A 25,530-nucleotide genomic window follows, 5' to 3' on the forward strand; every position below is an offset into this window, starting at 1 on the left:
TATTCACATTTAATCTATTAAACTCTCATACAACTCCTATATACAACTACCATTATGACCATATTACTAATTACGAAGGTTTCAATATAAAATCGAGCTACAAGTCTTGATTCCATGAAAACTATGGAAAAAGGCAAGGCATTGAGTTTCAAATATTATAATCACAAAAGAATTCCAACACAGACTCCTCTTGGAACATCCTAAACATCATCATATCCTACTTTCTTCCCAAGAGATTTATTCCGTTAAAAATCTTAATTACTCAAGCAACATGACAATCATTGACAACCTACCAAAATAGTTAGAAAGGCCCCACAACACATGGTATATATATATATATATATATATATATATATATATATATATATATATTTCAACATAACAAGCTACTGCAGCTTGTAATCAATAAATGAATAATATAAAAACACAATGGGTCACTTACGTAGTTGATTTCAGAGTTACAGAAAAGCAAACAGCCAATCGGTTATAAGTTAAAGTCAAATAGCGGATCCTTTTATATTGATCATTGATAACAGAACAACCTTCAGAAGATATATTCAGGAGGGAAAAGACAAATATTTAAGTGCATACTATGAGTTTAATTCATATATCAGATTAGATATGAGCATTAATGTCTTTTTGGATGTTTTGTTGATTTCAGGACCTGAAATCGTGGACTTGTTGCTCTTGAAATAGTGTAGCTCAAGCTTGGCCACTCAGCATTACTGAAATTTTGTGGCATACTTCATTGTACATATATAATTCTTTGGGACCAATAACAAGTTGGAAGACAAAACCATGTGATTTTTCTTTTTTGTAGAATGTGTCACCATCTCTTCTTTGAAATTCCAACTATTATTCGATATTCACTGAAATCTTCATACACCTATAAAATGGATACAATTGGGCTGATATGAAGCACAACTCCTCCCAAAATACATCACAGCATCTTTCACATAAAAGAAATCCTTTGAGAAGAAAGAGACCCTAGCCTTCATATAAAAATGTCCATTCGTATGCCTCGAATCATTCAGGCCAAAAAAGTTCTCGGTCGATCCTTCTCCAATGGAAGACGCTCATCATTATCATCATCGGTAGACATCATCCCCAAAGGACATTTTGCAGTTTATGTTGGCGATCAAGAAAGAAGACGATTTGTTGTTCCTTTATCATTATTAGAGCAGCCTTCATTCCAAGATCTGCTACGTCAATCAGAGGAAGAATTTGGTTATGATCATCCAATGGGTGGCCTCACAATTCCATGTCGTGAGGATGTCTTCATTCATGTTGCTTCTGGCCTGATCTGCTCATTATGACCAAGAATTTTGCATTCTATTCGCTAACATATAACATAATTTTGTACAGTAGAAACTACCATGAAACCTAAGTATTTGTAAAGCAGTCTCCAAATTGTATGATAACCAACATTAGTTTCACCATTAACATAGCAATGAAGAACATCATTCAAATTTTGTATCTATATATGCATATGCCACCTTCCTTTATTAAAGTACCCTTATAAAGTGCTCAAAATCACATACTTCAGACTTTCTACGTCTATCTCACAAATGTTCAAAAAAGGTGTTGCAGAGCAGAGCGAATTAAAAATTTTGAATGAGAAACCATTTTCAAATGAGACTCTTTTTTCTATATAGTTAATGCCACATTTCTTCTGCGATAAGACACCCCCACACGACTTCAATCAAGCGCCCAATTTCGCTGAACTCGACACAAAGACTCATCTAGATATATGGCTTCCTCGTGTGATCCACTTTACACAATCTCATCGGCGCGACATCATCACGACCTTCCAATTCGCGCTATAGGCAGCGAGTGAGAGGGATTTAAGACCATTTTTTAGTAAAAATTCGATTCCATCAAAACCAGGCCTTAAACACTTGTATTTCTCCATTATCTTTGGACCGCAAAAATCATATATGATTTTTGTATCTATTGACTGAGCCCATGGTCTTTCTTGCTTTTGGCTTTCTACAAAAATATTGGTGATTTTTTCTTAATATCAATCTTTCTTTACTAATTATTGTTGATTCTCATTTAGAAAGTAATGGTTCCATACATTGGAGGTATTATTTTGGATTATCAAACCGTATGGAGATGCATGTTCGATTATTTGGAACTTTGAATTTAACCAATATTGATAAACTTTGTTATTTTTGCTCATTTTTAACGAATATTATTGTGAAAAGCTTGCTAAAAACTAGTAGGACAAAGACGACATACGAAGGTTCTTTTTGACACGCCACAATTCGAGGTTTTTTTTTTTTTTTCTTTTTTTTTTTTTATAAATATATTTATTTATTTTAAATAGTTAATTTTGGCATGTCAAAAAATATTATATAAACAAGTTTATATGTTAGGTTCGTAAAGAGCTACTCAAACTCGCGTTTCAACATACTTTAAAATCTTTAATTAAATCGTCCCTTCGTATATGTTCATTTCCCTAGACTAAGGGCTAAGGAGCCAAAAGCGGATATAGAAGATAAGTAGCCTGTTGGTTAGCTAGTTAGTTGGTGCAATACCTTTATTTATTTATTTGTTTGTTTTTTTTTTTTTTGTAAAAGTAAGCTACATTATTATAGAAATCATTTGTTTAAGCGTTTAACATTATTAACTAGTGTGAGTATGGAACCACACCTTTTATAACCACACCAATTGAACTTGCAATCACCTCCATTAAGCCTCCATAGATGATGCTCTTCAAGATCTCAAAAGATTTAGAACGGCGTCTTTATGTTTGACCTTGGATCAATGTAGGAGAGGTGGCTACTCGAATATCTTTCATGTTTTATTGGTGTTTTACTTTTACCACCCAAATGAGAAAGGACATCATGAATAAGCAGTGAGTCTTTTGGCTTTGAATAGGTTCCTACACTCGACCCATCAGTTTAACCTGCAGAACATCGATTCATATTATAAGATTTTTAACCACAGAAAAACTAGTAATTAAAAGATCGACATAATAAAGGATTTCACTTGGTTCTCCGACTTCGGGATCAGTAACAACATTGTTGGGTTATAACTCAAAAGATGCTAAAAGGCTTCCCTTCTTACATTTAACCGAAGTGTAAGACTTAAGTCGGTACATAGATAAAAATAAACAACTAACTTACAACATGAACCAAGCAGAATATAGTGTTTGAGGGTGGTAGTAATGGTGCTTCGAATGTTGGTAAACAAGAGGTCGTGGTGACTAGAGCTTGTCTACGTAAACTTGAATGAAATATTATAATGAAGAGGGAAGGGTATCTGGAGGGAACTAGCGCGAAATGAAATTTTTGAATAAAACTTTTAGAGGGATTATTACATGATATTTTGGTGCAGTATTGAATTAATGCACCAACAAATACGCTTTTAATGCCTTTATTGCGATTATAGGAGCCGCACCAATTACCTATTTAAATGGTGTGGTTGGTTCGTGTATTGATGCGGAATTGTTTTACTAGTATGGTTTTAGCTACAACCGTACCAAAAAAAATACCTTATCGCACCAAAAAAATATGTTATGTACTAGTGTTGTCATAAATTGTTGATATGAAATGGAATCAAAATTCTAGTCTTATATATGTGTAATACTACAAAAAGTGAAATTAGGTCAAAAGTGACAAAAATAAGAAAGTATGGTTGTTATTACCTTTATATATGTTATTATAAGTCATATAATTTATTAGAAATGAGTTTCATGGAAATAAGGGTAAAATGAGAAGAATTATGAAAAATTAAAATTTACATGAAATAATGAAATTAGTAAATTTTGAGCTATGGGAGGCTAACCAAAGGAAGGTGTTCAGCAACAAAAAAAAGTTGAAAAGGAAAGAGTACATATAAGATTAAACAATGTAAAATGAATCAACTTAATTGGTAAAACATTGAACATATTATGAGCTTGCAAAGTTAGAAGACAATTCATTCATAAGTTATGGGTTTTTTTTTTCCAAAATTCAAAGCTACTAATTTTAGAGGTCAATAGCTACAGAGCTAGAATAATTCAGAAAAATCTATAAAACGAAAGTTATAAACATTATGTAAACAGAAACATAGAAAAACGATTCAAGAAATTTGGAATTAAAATGAAGTAGTTATGATCATTTAAAAAAGTTAAGTTAACACATAAAATTTATAGAAAACCAATATTAACCTATGTTTATGAGTTAATAACTCAATATTTCTACATATCCAAAGATGTCTAAAGAGAAGTTGCAAGACACTTTAGTAACATTCCACGGATATAAGATTCATTAAAATCCAATATCTTATGAAGAATTTATGGTTGTTAAAAGATGAGAAGAAAAATAAGAAAGAAAGATGGAGAACGGCTAAATTTTTCTAAGTGTAGGAGAAAGGTCATGTGGGGCGCGCTACAAAATGGGTAAATAGCATCATTTAATCATAGTCTAACTTCACAAGCATTGTGGCCGTGTTAGACACAAGCCTAAGCCAAAACATGTTGCATGTGGATACTCACCCCCAAACAGAAGCAGTGCATGGGTGCACGTGAGTGCTACCCCAAACCGTGAAATTTCAAGACATGTTATTACCTACATGTTTAAAACATCCCAAAAATACAATCCAAAAAATTCATTTAAACATATAAATAAAAACCATAATCGTCATTCATCATACAAAATCATTAGTCGTGTATCTCAAAATTATCATAGAAAACTATCTATATATCAAAATCATGTGAAAAAACATCAGAGTAAATCATCTCAGGCTAAAAGTTGTGGTGTGTGCCATGCAGTCATCCCGAGCTCTTCCCCTTGCTAGCGGAAGTAGCTGAAACCACAACTGAAAACTGTAAGCACGAAGCTTAGTGAGTCACCTGAGACTATCATATAACATACACATAATCATATAATAGCATACATTTGGCCTTGCCCACTACATCGGGCGTCGCCCGACATCGGACCGAAGTTCGGCATCGAGCCCCACTCGACATTGGACCGAAGTCCGGTATGCACATAACATATCAACAAGCATATGACATAAGCACATAATATAAACATATAAACATTCATCGGGCTTGCCCTGATATCGGACCGAAGCCGGAACATATAAAACACAACATGTAATCTAAATATTCCTTGGGCTTTCCCTGGCATCGGACAGAAGCATGGAACATATAACATACATATGCTAGAATCACGAAGACATCAAGCATACAAAACATTCCTCGGGCTTGCCCCAACATCGGACCGAAGCTAGGAAGCATACAAGGCACTAGAGTTTCGTGGTTTAGGGTTTGACACTTGGAGGCAGGAAATAAGGCCATCAAGTGGGAATTAGGATGCTTAAATAGGGTGCAAAATCCAGAATTTGGTTTCATCTTGGCAACCCTACTCTTCGAGTCGAGTCTCTCAAATTATCGAGTAGACGACTTAAAATCCCGCGGCCATTCTGGTTTCAACTCGACAAATTTCTGGCTCCCAACTCGTCGAGTAGCTCTATAAGAGTGAATAAATTATGATTAAATGCGTACCATGAACCAGGCGTTACAATGTTCATATGCTATGTGTACGATGTTGACCTCTTTTAACCACTTAAGTAACTTTATCTGTGTCCAGTTTCAATCACTTTAATTCAATTTAAAAAAAAAAAAAAAAAACACTTCCTAAAGTCATGTATGTGTGCTCATGCTGAGAAAACTAGGTGAATGCTCTTAACCCGGATTTAAGATCAAATGAAATGGCTTATGACTATAAAATGAAAAAACAAGGTACCACACCGATCATTTTCATTTGTATGTATCATTTTCAAAACCATTAAAGTTCACATGAACCCGAAGCACTTATTTACAAGTTTCAAATTATCATACGTTAATTACTCAAAGATAGCAATTGACATGTTATTAAGGCATACTAACATGTTTTAATCAAGTGCTATTGCTATATGATCATGATGCAAATTGTGATTATATACTCCATAAAGTTCATCATGATTAATTTTGAATTTTTGAAATTTGAATACTAATGATGAAGTGATTAGTGTATGATTAGTAATTAAATGCTTATGATCATATGTGATCTAAAGGTTTTTATGTTTATTGAACTCCGATACTAATATAAAGTTAAAAAGAGGATTATAGTGTGTATATTATTTTATCCTTTGATTTTAACGAGATAAAAAAATGTTTATGTTGTGTTATATCTCTGAACAAAAAGCTTACTGTAACTTTTGATGTTGTAAATAGAATTTGTTACCTTGTGTATTGTGTATATTACTTATTAACAATTAACATTTAACAATAAAGATTACAAAGGGTTGTATTCGTTGGACATATTAGTGATTATAAATATTAAATAATTTTAAATAAAGGAAAATACATAATGAAACGCTGCAATGCAAAACCTAAAACTGATTTAAAAATATTCATTTTGGACGTGTTTTTTTTACCAAAAACTTCTTATTGAAACTTGAAACTCACAGACTAATTTTTTTTAAAAAAAAAATATTTTTTAGTTTTATAAATATATAATCAATATATTTTGTTTATTTTTCATCATACTATTTTTATTTTTGAATTGTTTCATTTTAATATCTTTTTAGACATTTATTGTTATATTGTTAAAATATTGATGATACTTATATTATATTACAACGATTATTATTATATTAAACGAATATTAATAATCATTAATTTGTTCATTTTTTTACACATAATAATTTTTTATACTTCTTTTAAAAGTTGTTTAATATTAAAACACATTTAATGTATATTATTTTTCGCAATTAATATATATATATATATATATATATATATATATATATATATATGTATATGTATATATATGTTTTTATAATATGCTTTAAACTAAAATTAATACCTAGCTTAAATAAACTTAAATTTGTTATTAGTATGTCTAGACGTTTATTTATATTTTTAATATAATGATCACAAAGTAAATAATAAAAAAATGTTTACTAAATCATATCATAGTGGTTAATATAGATATCTATTTTTGAATTAACGTGAAGTTTTAACATATACACTAGAGAGTTATTCATACAACATAAAGTTTTTGTAAAAAATCCATTCGCTAACTATGCGAACTTATACTATTATAATTAAACTAATAGACATTCGAGACTTATCATACAACATAAACATTTACATAGTATTTTGGATTTTTTACGAAATAAATATATATTTTATAATAAAACTAATATTATATTTTTATAAGGATATGGATTGAAAATGACATTAATATAAAGGATCAAATATGTAAGTTTAATGTTTGAAAAAATGTAGGCTATAGTCTCTGAACTTCTAGATAATTATGACTGCAATAAAACTTCACATTTTTCCAGAATTATTTTGAATTGGAAATAACGCTTAACGCATTTTATTTCATTAAAAACAATTTTTTTTAACTCAAAATATCAAACGCCCTTTTATTAGTATCTTATGACAACACTACATTTATATTTTTTGACCAAAATATAAATATATTTTTAATCCAAAACCGCATATTTATATATTAAAATAAAAAACAAGTTGTTTTTATTTTTAATTCAAAAATAAACGTAGTTTTATATTTAACTAAAAACACTATATAATTTTATTTGTAGCTCAAAATAATAGATGTAAATTACCTATATATCGTAATAAAAAACTATATTTTTTTGTTATTTTATTAAAATTATCTATTTTATTATAATAATTAGTTTTATAAGTAAGTCTAATTGATGGAATTCCTTTTGATCGAAAGAAAAAACAAAGTCATGTAATCATTGTTGTGTAGACCCCTCATTGCTTTTAGTCGTTAATATGATCCACTCCTGATTTATTCTTAAAATGTTCCAACCATGGTTACAAATTTTCACCTTACCATCTAAGTTTCTACAAATCCTGAAAACACCATAAAATATTTAGGCGATCTACCCCTTATAAAAATCAAATAAGTGTAATTATATTTGTTGCACTACCCCACCCCTTAAATCCTAAAACCTAAAGATAACTATCAATGTCATTCAAAAAGGAAACTAAATTTTGTTGAGAACTATTCCTCATAGTGAAACCAATCCCCGTCGTAAAATTATTTATCAATTTGAAATTATTCATCATAAAATATAGTCTAACTTGATGAAAGATGACTAATATAATTGAGCAGGTTTAGCTCAACTGAAAACATGAACATCAAAATCCATAAAAGTGGAACCGAACGAAAAAAATCTAAAACTCAACCAAAACAACCTGAATTCGAACAAAAAAAGAAAACATAAAGAGTCTGTAGACCAATCAACGACCGAGACACCCAAAATAGATCAAAGACAATCAATTAGACGGCTAGGAACATCTAATTAATCGTTGGAATGAAACTATTTGCCGACAGCCGTATCGCGCAGGTAAGCTACTAGTCAGAATTAACAATAATCCATGAATTACTCCTAATGAAAAGGCATGAGACTAGGTCACAAATTCTGAGTCACGTCACAATTAAACCCAACAGGTTGTACCGAGAATGAAGACTAACAGGAAGAAAAGAGAGAAGATATGGATTGGAGGTTGAAGTGAGATAATCACAAAAAATTTGTTGCCTATTTGATATTATATTAAAACGTGTTTCCACATCAATCCCAATTCTCATTAAAGAAAACGAATATATACTTGTACAACATACATAGGCTAAATGTCAACATTAATGGGCCGGGTATGTATAAATACATAGATATACATACCGAAATGGGCTAACAAATATGCAAGCTATAAGATTTACATGGAGTTTTGAGAGATAACTAGATTTTTAACCCAAGCTATGAAATTAAGATTAAATTTTTTTTTTCTGTTTAAAATCTATAAAAAAAAAATAAAAAAAATAAAATAAAATAAAATAAAATTAAAAAAAAAAAACAAAAACAAAACAAAACCACATTCAAACAGCTCTCCCTTTTTCGGGTTAGATAAAAAAAAACAACATTTTCGACCAATCCCCCATAAGAACATCCCATGACACTCTCGATTCCCATTTAGTTAGTGTGGAACATTTTCTACAAAAGCAAATTAGTAGCTGGTTGATTCATATGCCTAATTAGATTTGATCCCTTTTCATTTTTGATAGTGTTCACCACGTCACCAGCTAAAATGCTTGTATGGTTGTACATAAAAAAAAAAAAAAAAAAAAAAAAAATTATAAAGATGCAAAATGTTACAATTTTATATGAAACATAGCCATGTGAATAATAATGGTGCATGTCCTTTTGCTCACTCTTTTCCCCTTACATTGCTGCAGAAAATATGTGGCATACTTCATTCAACGTCTAAGCCTTTGGGTCCAATAACAACTTGGAAGACAAAACCATGTGATCTTGCATTTTGCAAGAATGTGTCACAATTAATCTCTTCCTAAAATTCCTACAATTACCCACTCTTATTGAAATCTTCTTACACCTATATATAATGCATCCAACTATGCCGATATCAAGCAAAACTCCTCCAAAAATCCACCACAGAACCTGTCACAAAACAAAATCCTTTCATATTGCATTTTTTCACCAAAACAAATTAAGTGACCGGACCCTTCATGTATACATGGCTATTCGTATGCCTGGGATCATTCAAGCAAAGAAAGTTCTTGGTCGATCATTGTCCAATGGAAGCCGTCACATCATCCCAAAAGGATATTTTGCAGTTTATGTTGGTGATCAAGAGAAAAGACGATTTGTTGTTCCTTTATCATTATTAAACCAGCATTCGTTCCAAGACTTGCTACATGAAGCAGAGGAAGAATTTGGATATGATCATCCAATGGGTGGCCTCACAATTCCGTGTCGTGAGGAAGTGTTCATTGATGTTGCCTGCCGCCTTTGCTCGTTATGATGAAGAGCTAGGCATGCATCGTGTTTGCTAACAGTTTTGTACAGTCAAAATCACCATGAGGATTAATTACTTGTAAATCAGAGGGAGTAATGTGGTCTCCATATTAATTGTATGATAAACAAATTTAATTAGTTTCTGCATTAATACATTAATGACGAGCATACTTCAACTTATGGTGTTCATGTCTATGCCATTAGGGCTTTCTTTATCAATGTCCTCTAATTAAACCCACCAGAACAACTTACTTACTTTTGTTCTTTAGCTTGTATCGTCAATCTGTTAAAAAAAGTGTGTATGCCGCATCTTTCTCCATATACTGAATGTGACTATAGCCTTAAGGTCTGGATCAGTTGTTTCTTCAACACCACCTACCCAAGAGCTATCAGTTATTGTTCTTTTACTGTAACCTGTTATGATGGGGACTGATTGGTGAAGAGAAGTCAGCCGATGATCAATGATGAATAGTTCGATAAAAATTCATGGTAGGATCACACATGTTAGTGAATGAACTCAAGGAAACAACTTTGTAAAGGGCCTGCTTATGTCTTTCTTGAGGAAGCTCGGAAGTTTAAAGAAAAGAACTCATACCATGGTACTTAGGCCATCTCCAATGGATTAAACCCATGAAGAGTTGTATGGATTGCCATGTTTGAAAAGAAATTTACACATTCAATTTAATTATTAAAAAATTCATAAATTTTCATTACAATTATGTCACTGAACTCGACACACTCTCTCCACTATATTATATTCACATTTAATCTATTAAACTCTCATACAACTCCTATATACAACTACCATTATGACCATATTACTAATTACGAAGGTTTCAATATAAAATCGAGCTACAAGTCTTGATTCCATGAAAACTATGGAAAAAGGCAAGGCATTGAGTTTCAAATATTATAATCACAAAAGAATTCCAACACAGACTCCTCTTGGAACATCCTAAACATCATCATATCCTACTTTCTTCCCAAGAGATTTATTCCGTTAAAAATCTTAATTACTCAAGCAACATGACAATCATTGACAACCTACCAAAATAGTTAGAAAGGCCCCACAACACATGGTATATATATATATATATATATATATATATATATATATATATATATATATATATATATATATATATATATATATATATTTCAACATAACAAGCTACTGCAGCTTGTAATCAATAAATGAATAATATAAAAACACAATGGGTCACTTACGTAGTTGATTTCAGAGTTACAGAAAAGCAAACAGCCAATCGGTTATAAGTTAAAGTCAAATAGCGGATCCTTTTATATTGATCATTGATAACAGAACAACCTTCAGAAGATATATTCAGGAGGGAAAAGACAAATATTTAAGTGCATACTATGAGTTTAATTCATATATCAGATTAGATATGAGCATTAATGTCTTTTTGGATGTTTTGTTGATTTCAGGACCTGAAATCGTGGACTTGTTGCTCTTGAAATAGTGTAGCTCAAGCTTGGCCACTCAGCATTACTGAAATTTTGTGGCATACTTCATTGTACATATATAATTCTTTGGGACCAATAACAAGTTGGAAGACAAAACCATGTGATTTTTCTTTTTTGTAGAATGTGTCACCATCTCTTCTTTGAAATTCCAACTATTATTCGATATTCACTGAAATCTTCATACACCTATAAAATGGATACAATTGGGCTGATATGAAGCACAACTCCTCCCAAAATACATCACAGCATCTTTCACATAAAAGAAATCCTTTGAGAAGAAAGAGACCCTAGCCTTCATATAAAAATGGCCATTCGTATGCCTCGAATCATTCAGGCCAAAAAAGTTCTCGGTCGATCCTTCTCCAATGGAAGACGCTCATCATTATCATCATCGGTAGACATCATCCCCAAAGGACATTTTGCAGTTTATGTTGGCGATCAAGAAAGAAGACGATTTGTTGTTCCTTTATCATTATTAGAGCAGCCTTCATTCCAAGATCTGCTACGTCAATCAGAGGAAGAATTTGGTTATGATCATCCAATGGGTGGCCTCACAATTCCATGTCGTGAGGATGTCTTCATTCATGTTGCTTCTGGCCTGATCTGCTCATTATGACCAAGAATTTTGCATTCTATTCGCTAACATATAACATAATTTTGTACAGTAGAAACTACCATGAAACCTAAGTATTTGTAAAGCAGTCTCCAAATTGTATGATAACCAACATTAGTTTCACCATTAACATAGCAATGAAGAACATCATTCAAATTTTGTATCTATATATGCATATGCCACCTTCCTTTATTAAAGTACCCTTATAAAGTGCTCAAAATCACATACTTCAGACTTTCTACGTCTATCTCACAAATGTTCAAAAAAGGTGTTGCAGAGCAGAGCGAATTAAAAATTTTGAATGAGAAACCATTTTCAAATGAGACTCTTTTTTCTATATAGTTAATGCCACATTTCTTCTGCGATAAGACAGCCACACGACTTCAATCAAGCGCCCAATTTCGCTGAACTCGACACAAAGACTCATCTAGATATATGGCTTCCTCGTGTGATCCACTTTACACAATCTCATCGGCGCGACATCATCACGACCTTCCAATTCGCGCTATAGGCAGCGAGTGAGAGGAATTTAAGACCATTTTTTAGTAAAAATTCGATTCCATCAAAACCAGGCCTTAGACACTTGTATTTCTCCATTATCTTTGGACCGCAAAAATCATATATGATTTTTGTATCTATTGACTGAGCCCATGGTCTTTCTTGCTTTTGGCTTTCTACAAAAATATTGGTGATTTTTTCTTAATATCAATCTTTCTTTACTAATTATTGTTGATTCTCATTTAGAAAGTAATGGTTCCATACATTGGAGGTATTATTTTGGATTATCAAACCGTATGGAGATGCATGTTCGATTATTTGGAACTTTGAATTTAACCAATATTGATAAACTTTGTTATTTTTGCTCATTTTTAACGAATATTATTGTGAAAAGCTTGCTAAAAACTAGTAGGACAAAGACGACATACGAAGGTTCTTTTTGACACGCCACAATTCGAGGTTTTTTTTTTTTTTTTATATATATATATATATATTTATTTATTTATTTTAAATAGTTAATTTTGGCATGTCAAAAAATATTATATAAACAAGTTTATATGTTAGGTTCGTAAAGAGCTACTCAAACTCGCGTTTCAACAAACTTTAAAATCTTTAATTAAATCGTCCCTTCGTATATGTTCATTTCCCTAGACTAAGGGCTAAGGAGCCAAAAGCGGATATAGAAGATAAGTAGCCTGTTGGTTAGCTAGTTAGTTGGTGCAATACCTTTATTTATTTATTTATTTATTTTTTTTTTTTGTAAAAGTAAGCTACATTATTATAGAAATCATTTGTTTAAGCGTTTAACATTATTAACTAGTGTGAGTATGGAACCACACCTTTTATAACCACACCAATTGAACTTGCAATCACCTCCATTAAGCCTCCATAGATGATGCTCTTCAAGATCTCAAAAGATTTAGAACGGCGTCTTTATGTTTGACCTTGGATCAATGTAGGAGAGGTGGCTACTCGAATATCTTTCATGTTTTATTGGTGTTTTACTTTTACCACCCAAATGAGAAAGGACATCATGAATAAGCAGTGAGTCTTTTGGCTTTGAATAGGTTCCTACACTCGACCCATCAGTTTAACCTGCAGAACATCGATTCATATTATAAGATTTTTAACCACAGAAAAACTAGTAATTAAAAGATCGACATAATAAAGGATTTCACTTGGTTCTCCGACTTCGGGATCAGTAACAACATTGTTGGGTTATAACTCAAAAGATGCTAAAAGGCTTCCCTTCTTACATTTAACCGAAGTGTAAGACTTAAGTCGGTACATAGATAAAAATAAACAACTAACTTACAACATAAACCAAGCAGAATATAGTGTTTGAGGGTGGTAGTAATGGTGCTTCGAATGTTGGTAAACAAGAGGTCGTGGTGACTAGAGCTTGTCTACGTAAACTTGAATGAAATATTATAATGAAGAGGGAAGGGTATCTGGAGGGAACTAGCGCGAAATGAAATTTTTGAATAAAACTTTTAGAGGGATTATTACATGATATTTTGGTGCAGTATTGAATTAATGCACCAACAAATACGCTTTTAATGCCTTTATTGCGATTATAGGAGCCGCACCAATTACCTATTTAAATGGTGTGGTTGGTTCGTGTATTGATGCGGAATTGTTTTACTAGTATGGTTTTAGCTACAACCGTACCAAAAAAAATACCTTATCGCACCAAAAAAATATGTTATGTACTAGTGTTGTCATAAATTGTTGATATGAAATGGAATCAAAATTCTAGTCTTATATATGTGTAATACTACAAAAAGTGAAATTAGGTCAAAAGTGACAAAAATAAGAAAGTATGGTTGTTATTACCTTTATATATGTTATTATAAGTCATATAATTTATTAGAAATGAGTTTCATGGAAATAAGGGTAAAATGAGAAGAATTATGAAAAATTAAAATTTACATGAAATAATGAAATTAGTAAATTTTGAGCTATGGGAGGCTAACCAAAGGAAGGTGTTCAGCAACAAAAAAAAGTTGAAAAGGAAAGAGTACATATAAGATTAAACAATGTAAAATGAATCAACTTAATTGGTAAAACATTGAACATATTATGAGCTTGCAAAGTTAGAAGACAATTCATTCATAAGTTATGGGTTTTTTTTTTCCAAAATTCAAAGGTACTAATTTTAGAGGTCAATAGCTACAGAGCTAGAATAATTCAGAAAAATCTATAAAACGAAAGTTATAAACATTATGTAAACAGAAACATAGAAAAATGATTCAAGAAATTTGGAATTAAAATGAAGTAGTTATGATCATTTAAAAAAGTTAAGTTAACACATAAAATTTACAGAAAACCAATATTAACCTATGTTTATGAGTTAATAACTCAATATTTCTACATAGCCAAAGATGTCTAAAGAGAAGTTGCAAGACACTTTAGTAACATTCCACGGATATAAGATTCATTAAAATACAATATCTTATGAAGAATTTATGGTTGTTAAAAGATGAGAAGAAAAATAAGAAAGAAAGATGGAGAACGGCTAAATTTTTCTAACTGTAGGAGAAAGGTCATGTGGGGCGCGCTACAAAATGGGTAAATAGCATCATTTAATCATAGTCTAACTTCACAAGCATTGTGGCCGTGTTAGACACAAGCCTAAGCCAAAACATGTTGCATGTGGATACTCACCCCCAAACAGAAGCAGTGCATGGGTGCACATGAGTACTACCCCAAACCGTGAAATTTCAAGACATGTTATTACCTACATGTTTAAAACATCCCAAAAATACAATCCAAAAAATTCATTTAAACATATAAATAAAAACCATAATCGTCATTCATCATACAAAATCATTAGTCGTGTATCTCAAAATTATCATAGAAAACTATCTATATATCAAAATCATGTGACAAAACATCAGAGTAAATCATCTCAGGCTAAAAGTTGTGGTGTGTGCCATGCAGTCATCCCGAGCTCTTCCCCTTGCTAGCGGAACTAGCTGAAACCACAACTGAAAACTGTAAGCACGAAGCTTAGTGAGTCACCTGAGACTATCATATAACATACACATAATCATATAATAGCATACATTTGGCCTTGCCCACTACATCGGGCGTCGCCCGACATCGGACCGAAGTTCGGCATCGAGCCCCACTCGACATTGGACCGAAGTCCGGTATGCACATAACATATCAACAAGCATATGACATAAGCACATAATATAAACATATAAACATTCATCGGGCTTGCCCTGATATCGGACCGAAGCCGGAACATATAAAACACAACATGTAAGCTAAATATTCCTTGGGCTTTCCCTGGCATCGGACAGAAGCATGGAACATATAACATACATATGCTAGAATCACGAAGACATCAAGCATACAAAACATTCCTCGGGCTTGCCCCAACATCGGACCGAAGTTCGGAAGCATACAAGGCACTAGAGTTTCGTGGTTTAGGGTTTGACACTTGGAGGCAGGAAATAAGGCCATCAAGTGGGAATTAGGATGCTTAAATAGGGTGCAAAATCCAGAATTTGGTTTCATCTTGGCAACCCTACTCTTCGAGTCGAGTCTCTCAAATTATCGAGTAGACGACTTAAAATCCCGCGGCCATTCTGGTTTCAACTCGACAAATTTCTGGCTCCCAACTCGTCGAGTAGCTCTATAAGAGTGAATAAATTATGATTAAATGCGTACCATGAACCAGGCGTTACAATGTTCATATGCTATGTGTACGATGTTGACCTCTTTTAACCACTTAAGTAACTTTATCTGTGTCCAGTTTCAATCACTTTAATTCAATTTAAAAAAAAAAAAAAAAAAAAACACTTCCTAAAGTCATGTATGTGTGCTCATGCTGAGAAAACTAGGTGAATGCTCTTAACCCGGATTTAAGATCAAATGAAATGGCTTATGACTATAAAATGAAAAAACAAGGTACCACACCGATCATTTTCATTTGTATGTATCATTTTCAAAACCATTAAAGTTCAGATGAACCCGAAGCACTTATTTACAAGTTTCAAATTATCATACGTTAATTACTCAAAGATAGCAATTGACATGTTATTAAGGCATACTAACATGTTTTAATCAAGTGCTATTGCTATATGATCATGATGCAAATTGTGATTATATACTCCATAAAGTTCATCATGATTAATTTTGAATTTTTGAAATTTGAATACTAATGATGAAGTGATTAGTGTATGATTAGTAATTAAATGCTTATGATCATATGTGATCTAAAGGTTTTTATGTTTATTGAACTCCGATACTAATATAGAGTTAAAAAGAGGATTATAGTGTGTATATTATTTTATCCTTTGATTTTAACGAGATAAAAAAATGTTTATGTTGTGTTATATCTCTGAACAAAAAGCTTACTGTAATTTTTGATGTTGTAAATAGAATTTGTTACATTGTGTATTGTGTATATTACTTATTAACAATTAACATTTAACAATAAAGATTACAAAGGGCTGTATTCGTTGGACATATTAGTGATTATAAATATTAAATAATTTTAAATAAAGGAAAATACATAATGAAACGCTGCAATGCAAAACATAAAACTGATTTAAAAATATTCATTTTGGACGTGTTTTTTTTACCAAAAACTTCTTATTGAAACTTGAAACTCACAGACTAATTTTTTTAAAAAAAAAAATATTTTTTAGTTTTATAAATATATAATCAATATATTTTGTTTATTTTTCATCATACTATTTTTATTTTTGAATTGTTTCATTTTAATATCTTTTTAGACATTTATTGTTATATTGTTAAAATATTGATGATACTTATATTATATTACAACGATTATTATTATATTAAACGAATATTAATAATCATTAATTTGTTCATTTTTTTACACATAATAATTTTTTATACTTCTTTTAAAAGTTGTTTAATATTAAAACACATTTGATGTATATTATTTTTCGCAATTAATATATATATATATATATATATATATATATATATATATATATATATATATATATAAATGTATATATATGTTTTTATAATATGCTTTAAACTAAAATTAATACCTAGCTTAAATAAACTTAAATTTGTTATTAGTATGTCTAGACGTTTATTTATATTTTTAATATAATGATCACAAAGTAAATAATAAAAAAATGTTTAGTAAATCATATCATAGTGGTTAATATAGATATCTATTTTTGAATTAACGTGAAGTTTTAACATATACACTAGAGAGTTATTCATACAACATAAAGTTTTTGTAAAAAATCCATTCGCTAACTATGCGAACTTATACTATTATAATTAAACTAATAGACATTCGAGACTTATCATACAACATAAACATTTACATAGTATTTTGGATTTTTTACGAAATAAATATATATTTTATAATAAAACTAATATTATATTTTTATAAGGATATGGATTGAAAATGACATTAATATAAAGGATCAAATATGTAAGTTTAATGTTTGAAAAAATGTAGGCTATAGTCTCTGAACTTCTAGATAATTATGACTGCAATAAAACTTCACATTTTTCCAGAATTATTTTGAATTGGAAATAACGCTTAACGCATTTTATTTCATTAAAAACAATTTTTTTTAACTCAAAATATCAAACGCCCTTTTATTAGTATCTTATGACAACACTACATTTATATTTTTTGACCAAAATATAAATATATTTTTAATCCAAAACGGCATATTTATATATTAAAATAAAAAACAAGTTATTTTTATTTTTAATTCAAAAATAAACGTAGTTTTATATTTAACTAAAAACACTATATAATTTTATTTTTAGCTCAAAATAATAGATGTAAATTACCTATATATCGTAATAAAAAACTATATTTTTTGTTATTTTATTAAAATTATCTATTTTATTATAATAATTAGTTTTATAAGTAAGTCTAGTTGATGGAATTCCTTTTGATCGAAAGAAAAAACAAAGTCATGTAATCATTGTTGTGTAGACCCCTCATTGCTTTTTGTCGTTAATATGATCCACTCCTGATTTATTCTTAAAATGTTCCAACCATGGTTACAAATTTTCACCTTACCATCTAAGTTTCTACAAATCCTGAAAACACCATAAAATATTTAGGCGATCTACCCCTTATAAAAATCAAATAAGTGTAATTATATTTGTTGCACTACCCCACCCCTTAAATCCTAAAACCTAAAGATAACTATCAATGTCATTCAAAAAGGAAACTAAATTTTGTTGAGAACTATTCCTTATAGTGAAACCAATCCCCGTCGTAAAATTATTTATCAATTTGAAATTATTCATCATAAAATATAGTCTAACTTGATGAAAGATGACTAATATAATTGAGCAGGTTTAGCTCAACTGAAAACATGAACATCAAAATCCATAAAAGTGGAACCGAACGAAAAAAGTCTAAAACTCAACCAAAACAACCTGAATTCGAACAAAAAAAGAAAACATAAAGAGTCTGTAGACCAATCAACGACCGAGACACCCAAAATAGATCAAAGACAATCAATTAGACGGCTAGGAACATCTAATTAATCGTTGGAATGAAACTATTTGCCGACAGCCGTATCGCGCAGGTAAGCTACTAGTCAGAATTAACAATAATCCATGAATTACTCCTAATGAAAAGGCATGAGACTAGGTCACAAATTCTGAGTCACGTAACAATTAAACCCAACAGGTTGTACCGAGAATGAAGACTAACAGGAAGAAAAGAGAGAAGATATGGATTGGAGGTTGAAGTGAGATAATCACAAAAAATTTGTTGCCTATTTGATATTATATTAAAACGTGTTTCCACATCAATCCCAATTCTCATTAAAGAAAACGAATATATACTTGTACAACATACATAGGCTGAATGTCAACATTAATGGGTCGGGTATGTATAAATACATAGATATACATACCGAAATGGGCTAACAAATATGCAAGCTATAAGATTTACATGGAGTTTTGAGAGATAACTAGATTTTTAACCCAAGCTATGAAATTAAGATTAAATTTTTTTTTTCTGTTTAAAATCTATAAAAAAAAAAATAAAAAAAAAAAAATTAAATAAAATAAAATTAAAAAAAAAAAAACAAAAACAAAACAAAACCACATTCAAACAGCTCTCCCTTTTTCGGGTTAGATAAAAAAAAACAACATTTTCGACCAATCCCCCATAAGAACATCCCATGACACTCTCGATTCCCATTTAGTTAGTGTGGAACATTTTCTACAAAAGCAAATTAGTAGCTGGTTGATTCATATGCCTAATTAGATTTGATCCCTTTTCATTTTTGATAGTGTTCACCACGTCACCAGCTAAAATGCTTGTATGGTTGTACATAAAAAAAAAAAAAAAAAAAAAAAAAAATTATAAAGATGCAAAATGTTACAATTTTATATGAAACATAGCCATGTGAATAATAATGGTGCATGTCCTTTTGCTCTCTCTTTTCCCCTTACATTGCTGCAGAAAATATGTGGCATACTTCATTCAACGTCTAAGCCTTTGGGTCCAATAACAACTTGGAAGACAAAACCATGTGATCTTGTATTTTGCAAGAATGTGTCACAATTAATCTCTTCCTAAAATTCCTACAATTACCCACTCTTATTGAAATCTTCTTACACCTATATATAATGCATCCAACTATGCCGATATCAAGCAAAACTCCTCCAAAAATCCACCACAGAACCTGTCACAAAACAAAATCCTTTCATATTGCATTTTTTCACCAAAACAAATTAAGTGACCGGACCCTTCATGTATACATGGCTATTCGTATGCCTCGGATCATTCAAGCAAAGAAAGTTCTTGGTCGATCATTGTCCAATGGAAGCCGTCACATCATCCCAAAAGGATATTTTGCAGTTTATGTTGGTGATCAAGAGAAAAGACGATTTGTTGTTCCTTTATCATTATTAAACCAGCATTCGTTCCAAGACTTGCTACATGAAGCAGAGGAAGAATTTGGATATGATCATCCAATGGGTGGCCTCACAATTCCGTGTCGTGAGGAAGTGTTCATTGATGTTGCCTGCCGCCTTTGCTCGTTATGATGAAGAGCTAGGCATGCATCGTGTTTGCTAACAGTTTTGTACAGTCAAAATCACCATGAGGATTAATTACTTGTAAATCAGAGGGAGTAATGTGGTCTCCATATTAATTGTATGATAAACAAATTTAATTAGTTTCTGCATTAATACATTAATGACGAGCATACTTCAACTTATGGTGTTCATGTCTATGCCATTAGGGCTTTCTTTATCAATGTCCTCTAATTAAACCCACCAGAACAACTTACTTACTTTTGTTCTTTAGCTTGTATCGTCAATCTGTTAAAAAAAGTGTGTATGCCGCATCTTTCTCCATATACTGAATGTGACTATAGCCTTAAGGTCTGGATCAGTTGTTTCTTCAACACCACCTACCCAAGAGCTATCAGTTATTGTTCTTTTACTGTAACCTGTTATGATGGGGACTGATTGGTGAAGAGAAGTCAGCCGATGATCAATGATGAATAGTTCGATAAAAATTCATGGTAGGATCACACATGTTAGTGAATGAACTCAAGGAAACAACTTTGTAAAGGGCCTGCTTATGTCTTTCTTGAGGAAGCTCGGAAGTTTAAAGAAAAGAACTCATACCATGGTACTTAGGCCATCTCCAATGGATTAAACCCATGAAGAGTTGTATGGATTGCCATGTTTGAAAAGAAATTTACACATTCAATTTAATTATTACAAAATTCATAAATTTTCATTACAATTATGTCACTGAACTCGACACACTCTCTCCACTATATTATATTCACATTTAATCTATTAAACTCTCATACAACTCCTATATACAACTACCATTATGACCATATTACTAATTACGAAGGTTTCAATATAAAATCGAGCTACAAGTCTTGATTCCATGAAAACTATGGAAAAAGGCAAGGCATTGAGTTTCAAATATTATAATCACAAAAGAATTCCAACACAGACTCCTCTTGGAACATCCTAAACATCATCATATCCTACTTTCTTCCCAAGAGATTTATTCCGTTAAAAATCTTAATTACTCAAGCAACATGACAATCATTGACAACCTACCAAAATAGTTAGAAAGGCCCCACAACACATGGTATATATATATATATATATATATATATATATATATATATATATATATTTCAACATAACAAGCTACTGCAGCTTGTAATCAATAAATGAATAATATAAAAACTCAATGGGTCACTTACGTAGTTGATTTCAGAGTTACAGAAAAGCAAACAGCCAATCGGTTATAAGTTAAAGTCAAATAGCGGATCCTTTTATATTGATCATTGATAACAGAACAACCTTCAGAAGATATATTCAGGAGGGAAAAGACAAATATTTAAGTGCATACTATGAGTTTAATTCATATATCAGATTAGATATGAGCATTAATGTCTTTTTGGATGTTTTGTTGATTTCAGGACCTGAAATCGTGGACTTGTTGCTCTTGAAATAGTGTAGCTCAAGCTTGGCCACTCAGCATTACTGAAATTTTGTGGCATACTTCATTGTACATATATAATTCTTTGGGACCAATAACAAGTTGGAAGACAAAACCATGTGATTTTTCTTTTTTGTAGAATGTGTCACCATCTCTTCTTTGAAATTCCAACTATTATTCGATATTCACTGAAATCTTCATACACCTATAAAATGGATACAATTGGGCTGATATGAAGCACAACTCCTCCCAAAATACATCACAGCATCTTTCACATAAAAGAAATCCTTTGAGAAGAAAGAGACCCTAGCCTTCATATAAAAATGGCCATTCGTATGCCTCGAATCATTCAGGCCAAAAAAGTTCTCGGTCGATCCTTCTCCAATGGAAGACGCTCATCATTATCATCATCGGTAGACATCATCCCCAAAGGACATTTTGCAGTTTATGTTGGCGATCAAGAAAGAAGACGATTTGTTGTTCCTTTATCATTATTAGAGCAGCCTTCATTCCAAGATCTGCTACGTCAATCAGAGGAAGAATTTGGTTATGATCATCCAATGGGTGGCCTCACAATTCCATGTCGTGAGGATGTCTTCATTCATGTTGCTTCTGGCCTGATCTGCTCATTATGACCAAGAATTTTGCATTCTATTCGCTAACATATAACATAATTTTGTACAGTAGAAACTACCATGAAACCTAAGTATTTGTAAAGCAGTCTCCAAATTGTATGATAACCAACATTAGTTTCACCATTAACATAGCAATGAAGAACATCACACAACAAGGAAAAAGGCCATTACCGGCGACAAAAGTCGCCGGTAAAAGTCCCAAATGTCGCCGGTAATGATAATAGCGGCGACGCGTCGCCGGTAATGAGTCGCCGGTACTGACTCGTCGCTATTGATCAACTTGTCGCCGCTAAAGATAATAGTCGCCGCTATTAGTATGTCGCCGCTACTGACAATTGTTGCCGCTAATAATATTGTCGCCGGTAATGACATATGTCGCCGCTAATAGTGTCGCCGGGAAAAGTTGTCGCCGGTAATGATAACTGTCGCCGGTAAAAGTGTCGCCGGTAATTTGTTTTTCAATTTTTTTTTTTAAATAACGATTTTCGTTGCCGGTGATAATATCGCAGATAAAAGTGTTGCCGGTGATAATATCGCAGGTAAAAGTGTCGCCGGTAATAACAATATTCGATTAAATATCAAAACCAATAGTGTCGACGCTAATTACAAAACAAACATCCTATTAAATATCAAACATAATAGTGTCAAACAAACATCCAATATACAATTAAATATCAAAAGTCATACTATCCGAGTAGCAAAACAACAACATATGCAAATAAAACCCATTCTTTACATACCCTCATCGCTGTTCCCATCGTTTCCTTGATTGTTTTGGGATTGAAAAAACGAATAAAGCTCATCCCTACATGCCGGGTCGGCGAGCATTGCACGAAGATTTTCCAACTACATAATTAATAACAATATATATAAAATTATAAGTTAGATCGTCAAACATAAACAAAGTACATTGCTATATTTTCCAACTACATAATTAATAACATAAACTATCAAAATACATTGTTATTTTTAAAGTAAGATAGAAAACCAAAGTACATTGCTATATTTTGCACTTGGGACAAAAACTAAATTACCAAACTTTTTAGTAAATAACCACCACAAAACCAAAACTACCAAATCAACATGCATTTTACGATGCTAAAGTAGATTGCTATTTTACCTGTGATGGTTGTGATGGTGGTTGTGATGGTTGCGAAGGCTGTGGAATCGTCGGGAGACCAGAAGGTTTGCGGCCAATGCCTCTAATGTGGCCTCGTCGCTCTCCTAATACTTTCTCGAACGTAGCTCTTTCTTGAGTTGGCGTAAACTCACTTTCACCTTGAGTTTGTTCTAGCAGCTCTTCAACTAACCGATTCTGTAACTCCCAAAAGTGAGTAACAATTAAGTATAAATAAACATTTAAATATATGATAAAATTATAATTAAATACTTACATATTGTTGTTCCGATTCAGCAGTAACAAATACACCATTCTTATCGGTGTGAGCTTTGCGAAATGTTTCCACTCTCTTAAGGTTCTGTTTAAGTTTAAAAATTAGATTATATTTTAAATAAATAATTACATGTATCGTACGGTACCTTCTTATAGCAAGTACTGCTATACGAGCTCGAACCCCCACGATTCACAGTTGTTTGCTTTTCACGGATTTTTTTGTTCCTTTCTGAAGCAATTTTGTGTTCGTCAGTTTGAAAATACTCAACTGTCTTCTCCCAGTTATCAACAAGCATACCATCCGGAGGATTTGCCAATGCTCTCGGGATATCTTCATACCCTCCGACCATGTTGAAATATTCTTTTGCGTCGGCTTTACGCTCTCGAAAACCTCTTAACAAGGCTGCTTGAAAACTCTCTGTCAATAAAGTAGCTTGTGCATCCTGGTACATTTGATTGAGATCAAACTTTGTCTACAATTAAAAAAAAAAAGTTAACCAAGTAAGAAACAATTATAGTTAAACCTATAAAATATATTTAAATAAATAATTACCGCTAAATGTTGTAATACAGTTTCCTTTATTTCAGGGGAAACTCTTTTCCAACTCCATTTGTCGAAAGGGACCATCTGCCACATTGTTTTCCCAACTTCTCGGGAAAACATGTCTCCCGCCTCTCCTACGGGATTAAATGTGATATCTCTATCAAATTGCATGGCTATTGGTTTCCCCTGGTTCTGCAAGATTGCTTTTTCAAGCTTTATATTTTTTGCTTTTCCTCGAGCTTTCCTTCGGGCACGTCCCTCAACTACAAATGTAATTAAAATTATTAGAAACGACATTTAATTTATGATAATTGAACAAAAATAGTAAATAAAAATTCATGATAAGACTTACCGTCCTGCTCGTGCTGGCCAGGACCTCTACCACCTGGGAAAGGTGGGTCCTCAGCTCCGTCTCCCCCATGTCCACGACCCATGACAGCAGCCATGGTAAACATAAACAACAGCCACACTCTCATCATTTCCTGAAAAATTATAAGATATACAAATACAATTTTTATTATAGATACACATTACATAGGAATAAACATTTAGATAGGAATAAACATTTCCATTTAAACTAGAAATCCAAATACAGTTCATATTATAAACACATATTACAAATACATATTACATAAGAACTATTCTAATCAGAATCTTTCTCATATCCTTCAGTGTCTTCTTCGGTATCATAGTCAGAATCGGTGTCATCGTAATCAGTATCGCAATCAGAAACATCATTGACTCTACCAGTTGGCGGAGGAACTTCAGATGCACTTTCTACATCAACAATGACTCTAGGAATGTTTTGAAAGTACATGCTGAAATCGATAAAAAGTGGAGCATCGGATGAAGAGATATTTTGAAGTACATCGACATCGTCTACATTTTCGTGTGAGACATTGTCAACATTTTGAACAAGGTCATCGTTCGATGGTAGATCCCAAATACTTCGATGATTAACATGCTCGACAACACACCGATGGTTATTGTTTGGCTCTCTGATGTAGAACACTTGTTTGGCTTGTGACGCATATATGAGTTGATCATCTTTGTATGCTTCGCGTCGTGTGT

At 32.0% G+C, this 25,530-nt stretch overlaps 2 protein-coding genes and 3 pseudogenes across 2 annotated transcripts; all 5 read left to right on the forward strand.

Annotated features, from left to right (window-relative positions):
- Positions 1-910: 910 nt before the first annotated feature.
- Positions 911-1,480, forward strand: LOC145042307 (auxin-responsive protein SAUR22 pseudogene; annotated as a pseudogene).
- A 7,863-nt stretch (positions 1,481-9,343) lies between these two features.
- On the forward strand, positions 9,344-10,004 carry LOC145042308 (auxin-responsive protein SAUR21-like). Its single transcript, XM_078990703.1, has one exon. It carries the CDS (start codon positions 9,416-9,418, stop codon positions 9,833-9,835), a length of 420 nt encoding a protein of 139 aa, XP_078846829.1. The 5' UTR covers positions 9,344-9,415; the 3' UTR covers positions 9,836-10,004.
- Positions 10,005-11,512: 1,508 nt separating this feature from the next.
- Positions 11,513-12,093, forward strand: LOC145042309 (auxin-responsive protein SAUR22 pseudogene; annotated as a pseudogene).
- Positions 12,094-19,994: 7,901 nt separating this feature from the next.
- LOC145042310 (auxin-responsive protein SAUR21-like) lies at positions 19,995-20,627 on the forward strand. The gene has a single exon (XM_078990705.1). The coding sequence runs from the start codon at positions 20,039-20,041 to the stop codon at positions 20,456-20,458; it is 420 nt and encodes a 139-aa protein (XP_078846831.1). The 5' UTR covers positions 19,995-20,038; the 3' UTR covers positions 20,459-20,627.
- A 1,478-nt stretch (positions 20,628-22,105) lies between these two features.
- Positions 22,106-22,645, forward strand: LOC145042311 (auxin-responsive protein SAUR22 pseudogene; annotated as a pseudogene).
- The last annotated feature ends 2,885 nt before the right edge of the window (positions 22,646-25,530 follow it).

Source organism: Lactuca saligna, chromosome 4 (assembly GCF_052625555.1).
Source record: "Lactuca saligna cultivar CGN05327 chromosome 4, ASM5262555v1, whole genome shotgun sequence".
Lineage (NCBI taxonomy): Eukaryota > Viridiplantae > Streptophyta > Magnoliopsida > Asterales > Asteraceae > Lactuca > Lactuca saligna.

Coding starts and splice junctions, on each gene's coding strand:
- LOC145042310 (XM_078990705.1), top strand. CDS start 20,039: ATGCATCCAACTATGCCGATATCAAGCAAAACTCCTCCAAAAATCCAC.
- LOC145042308 (XM_078990703.1), top strand. CDS start 9,416: ATGCATCCAACTATGCCGATATCAAGCAAAACTCCTCCAAAAATCCAC.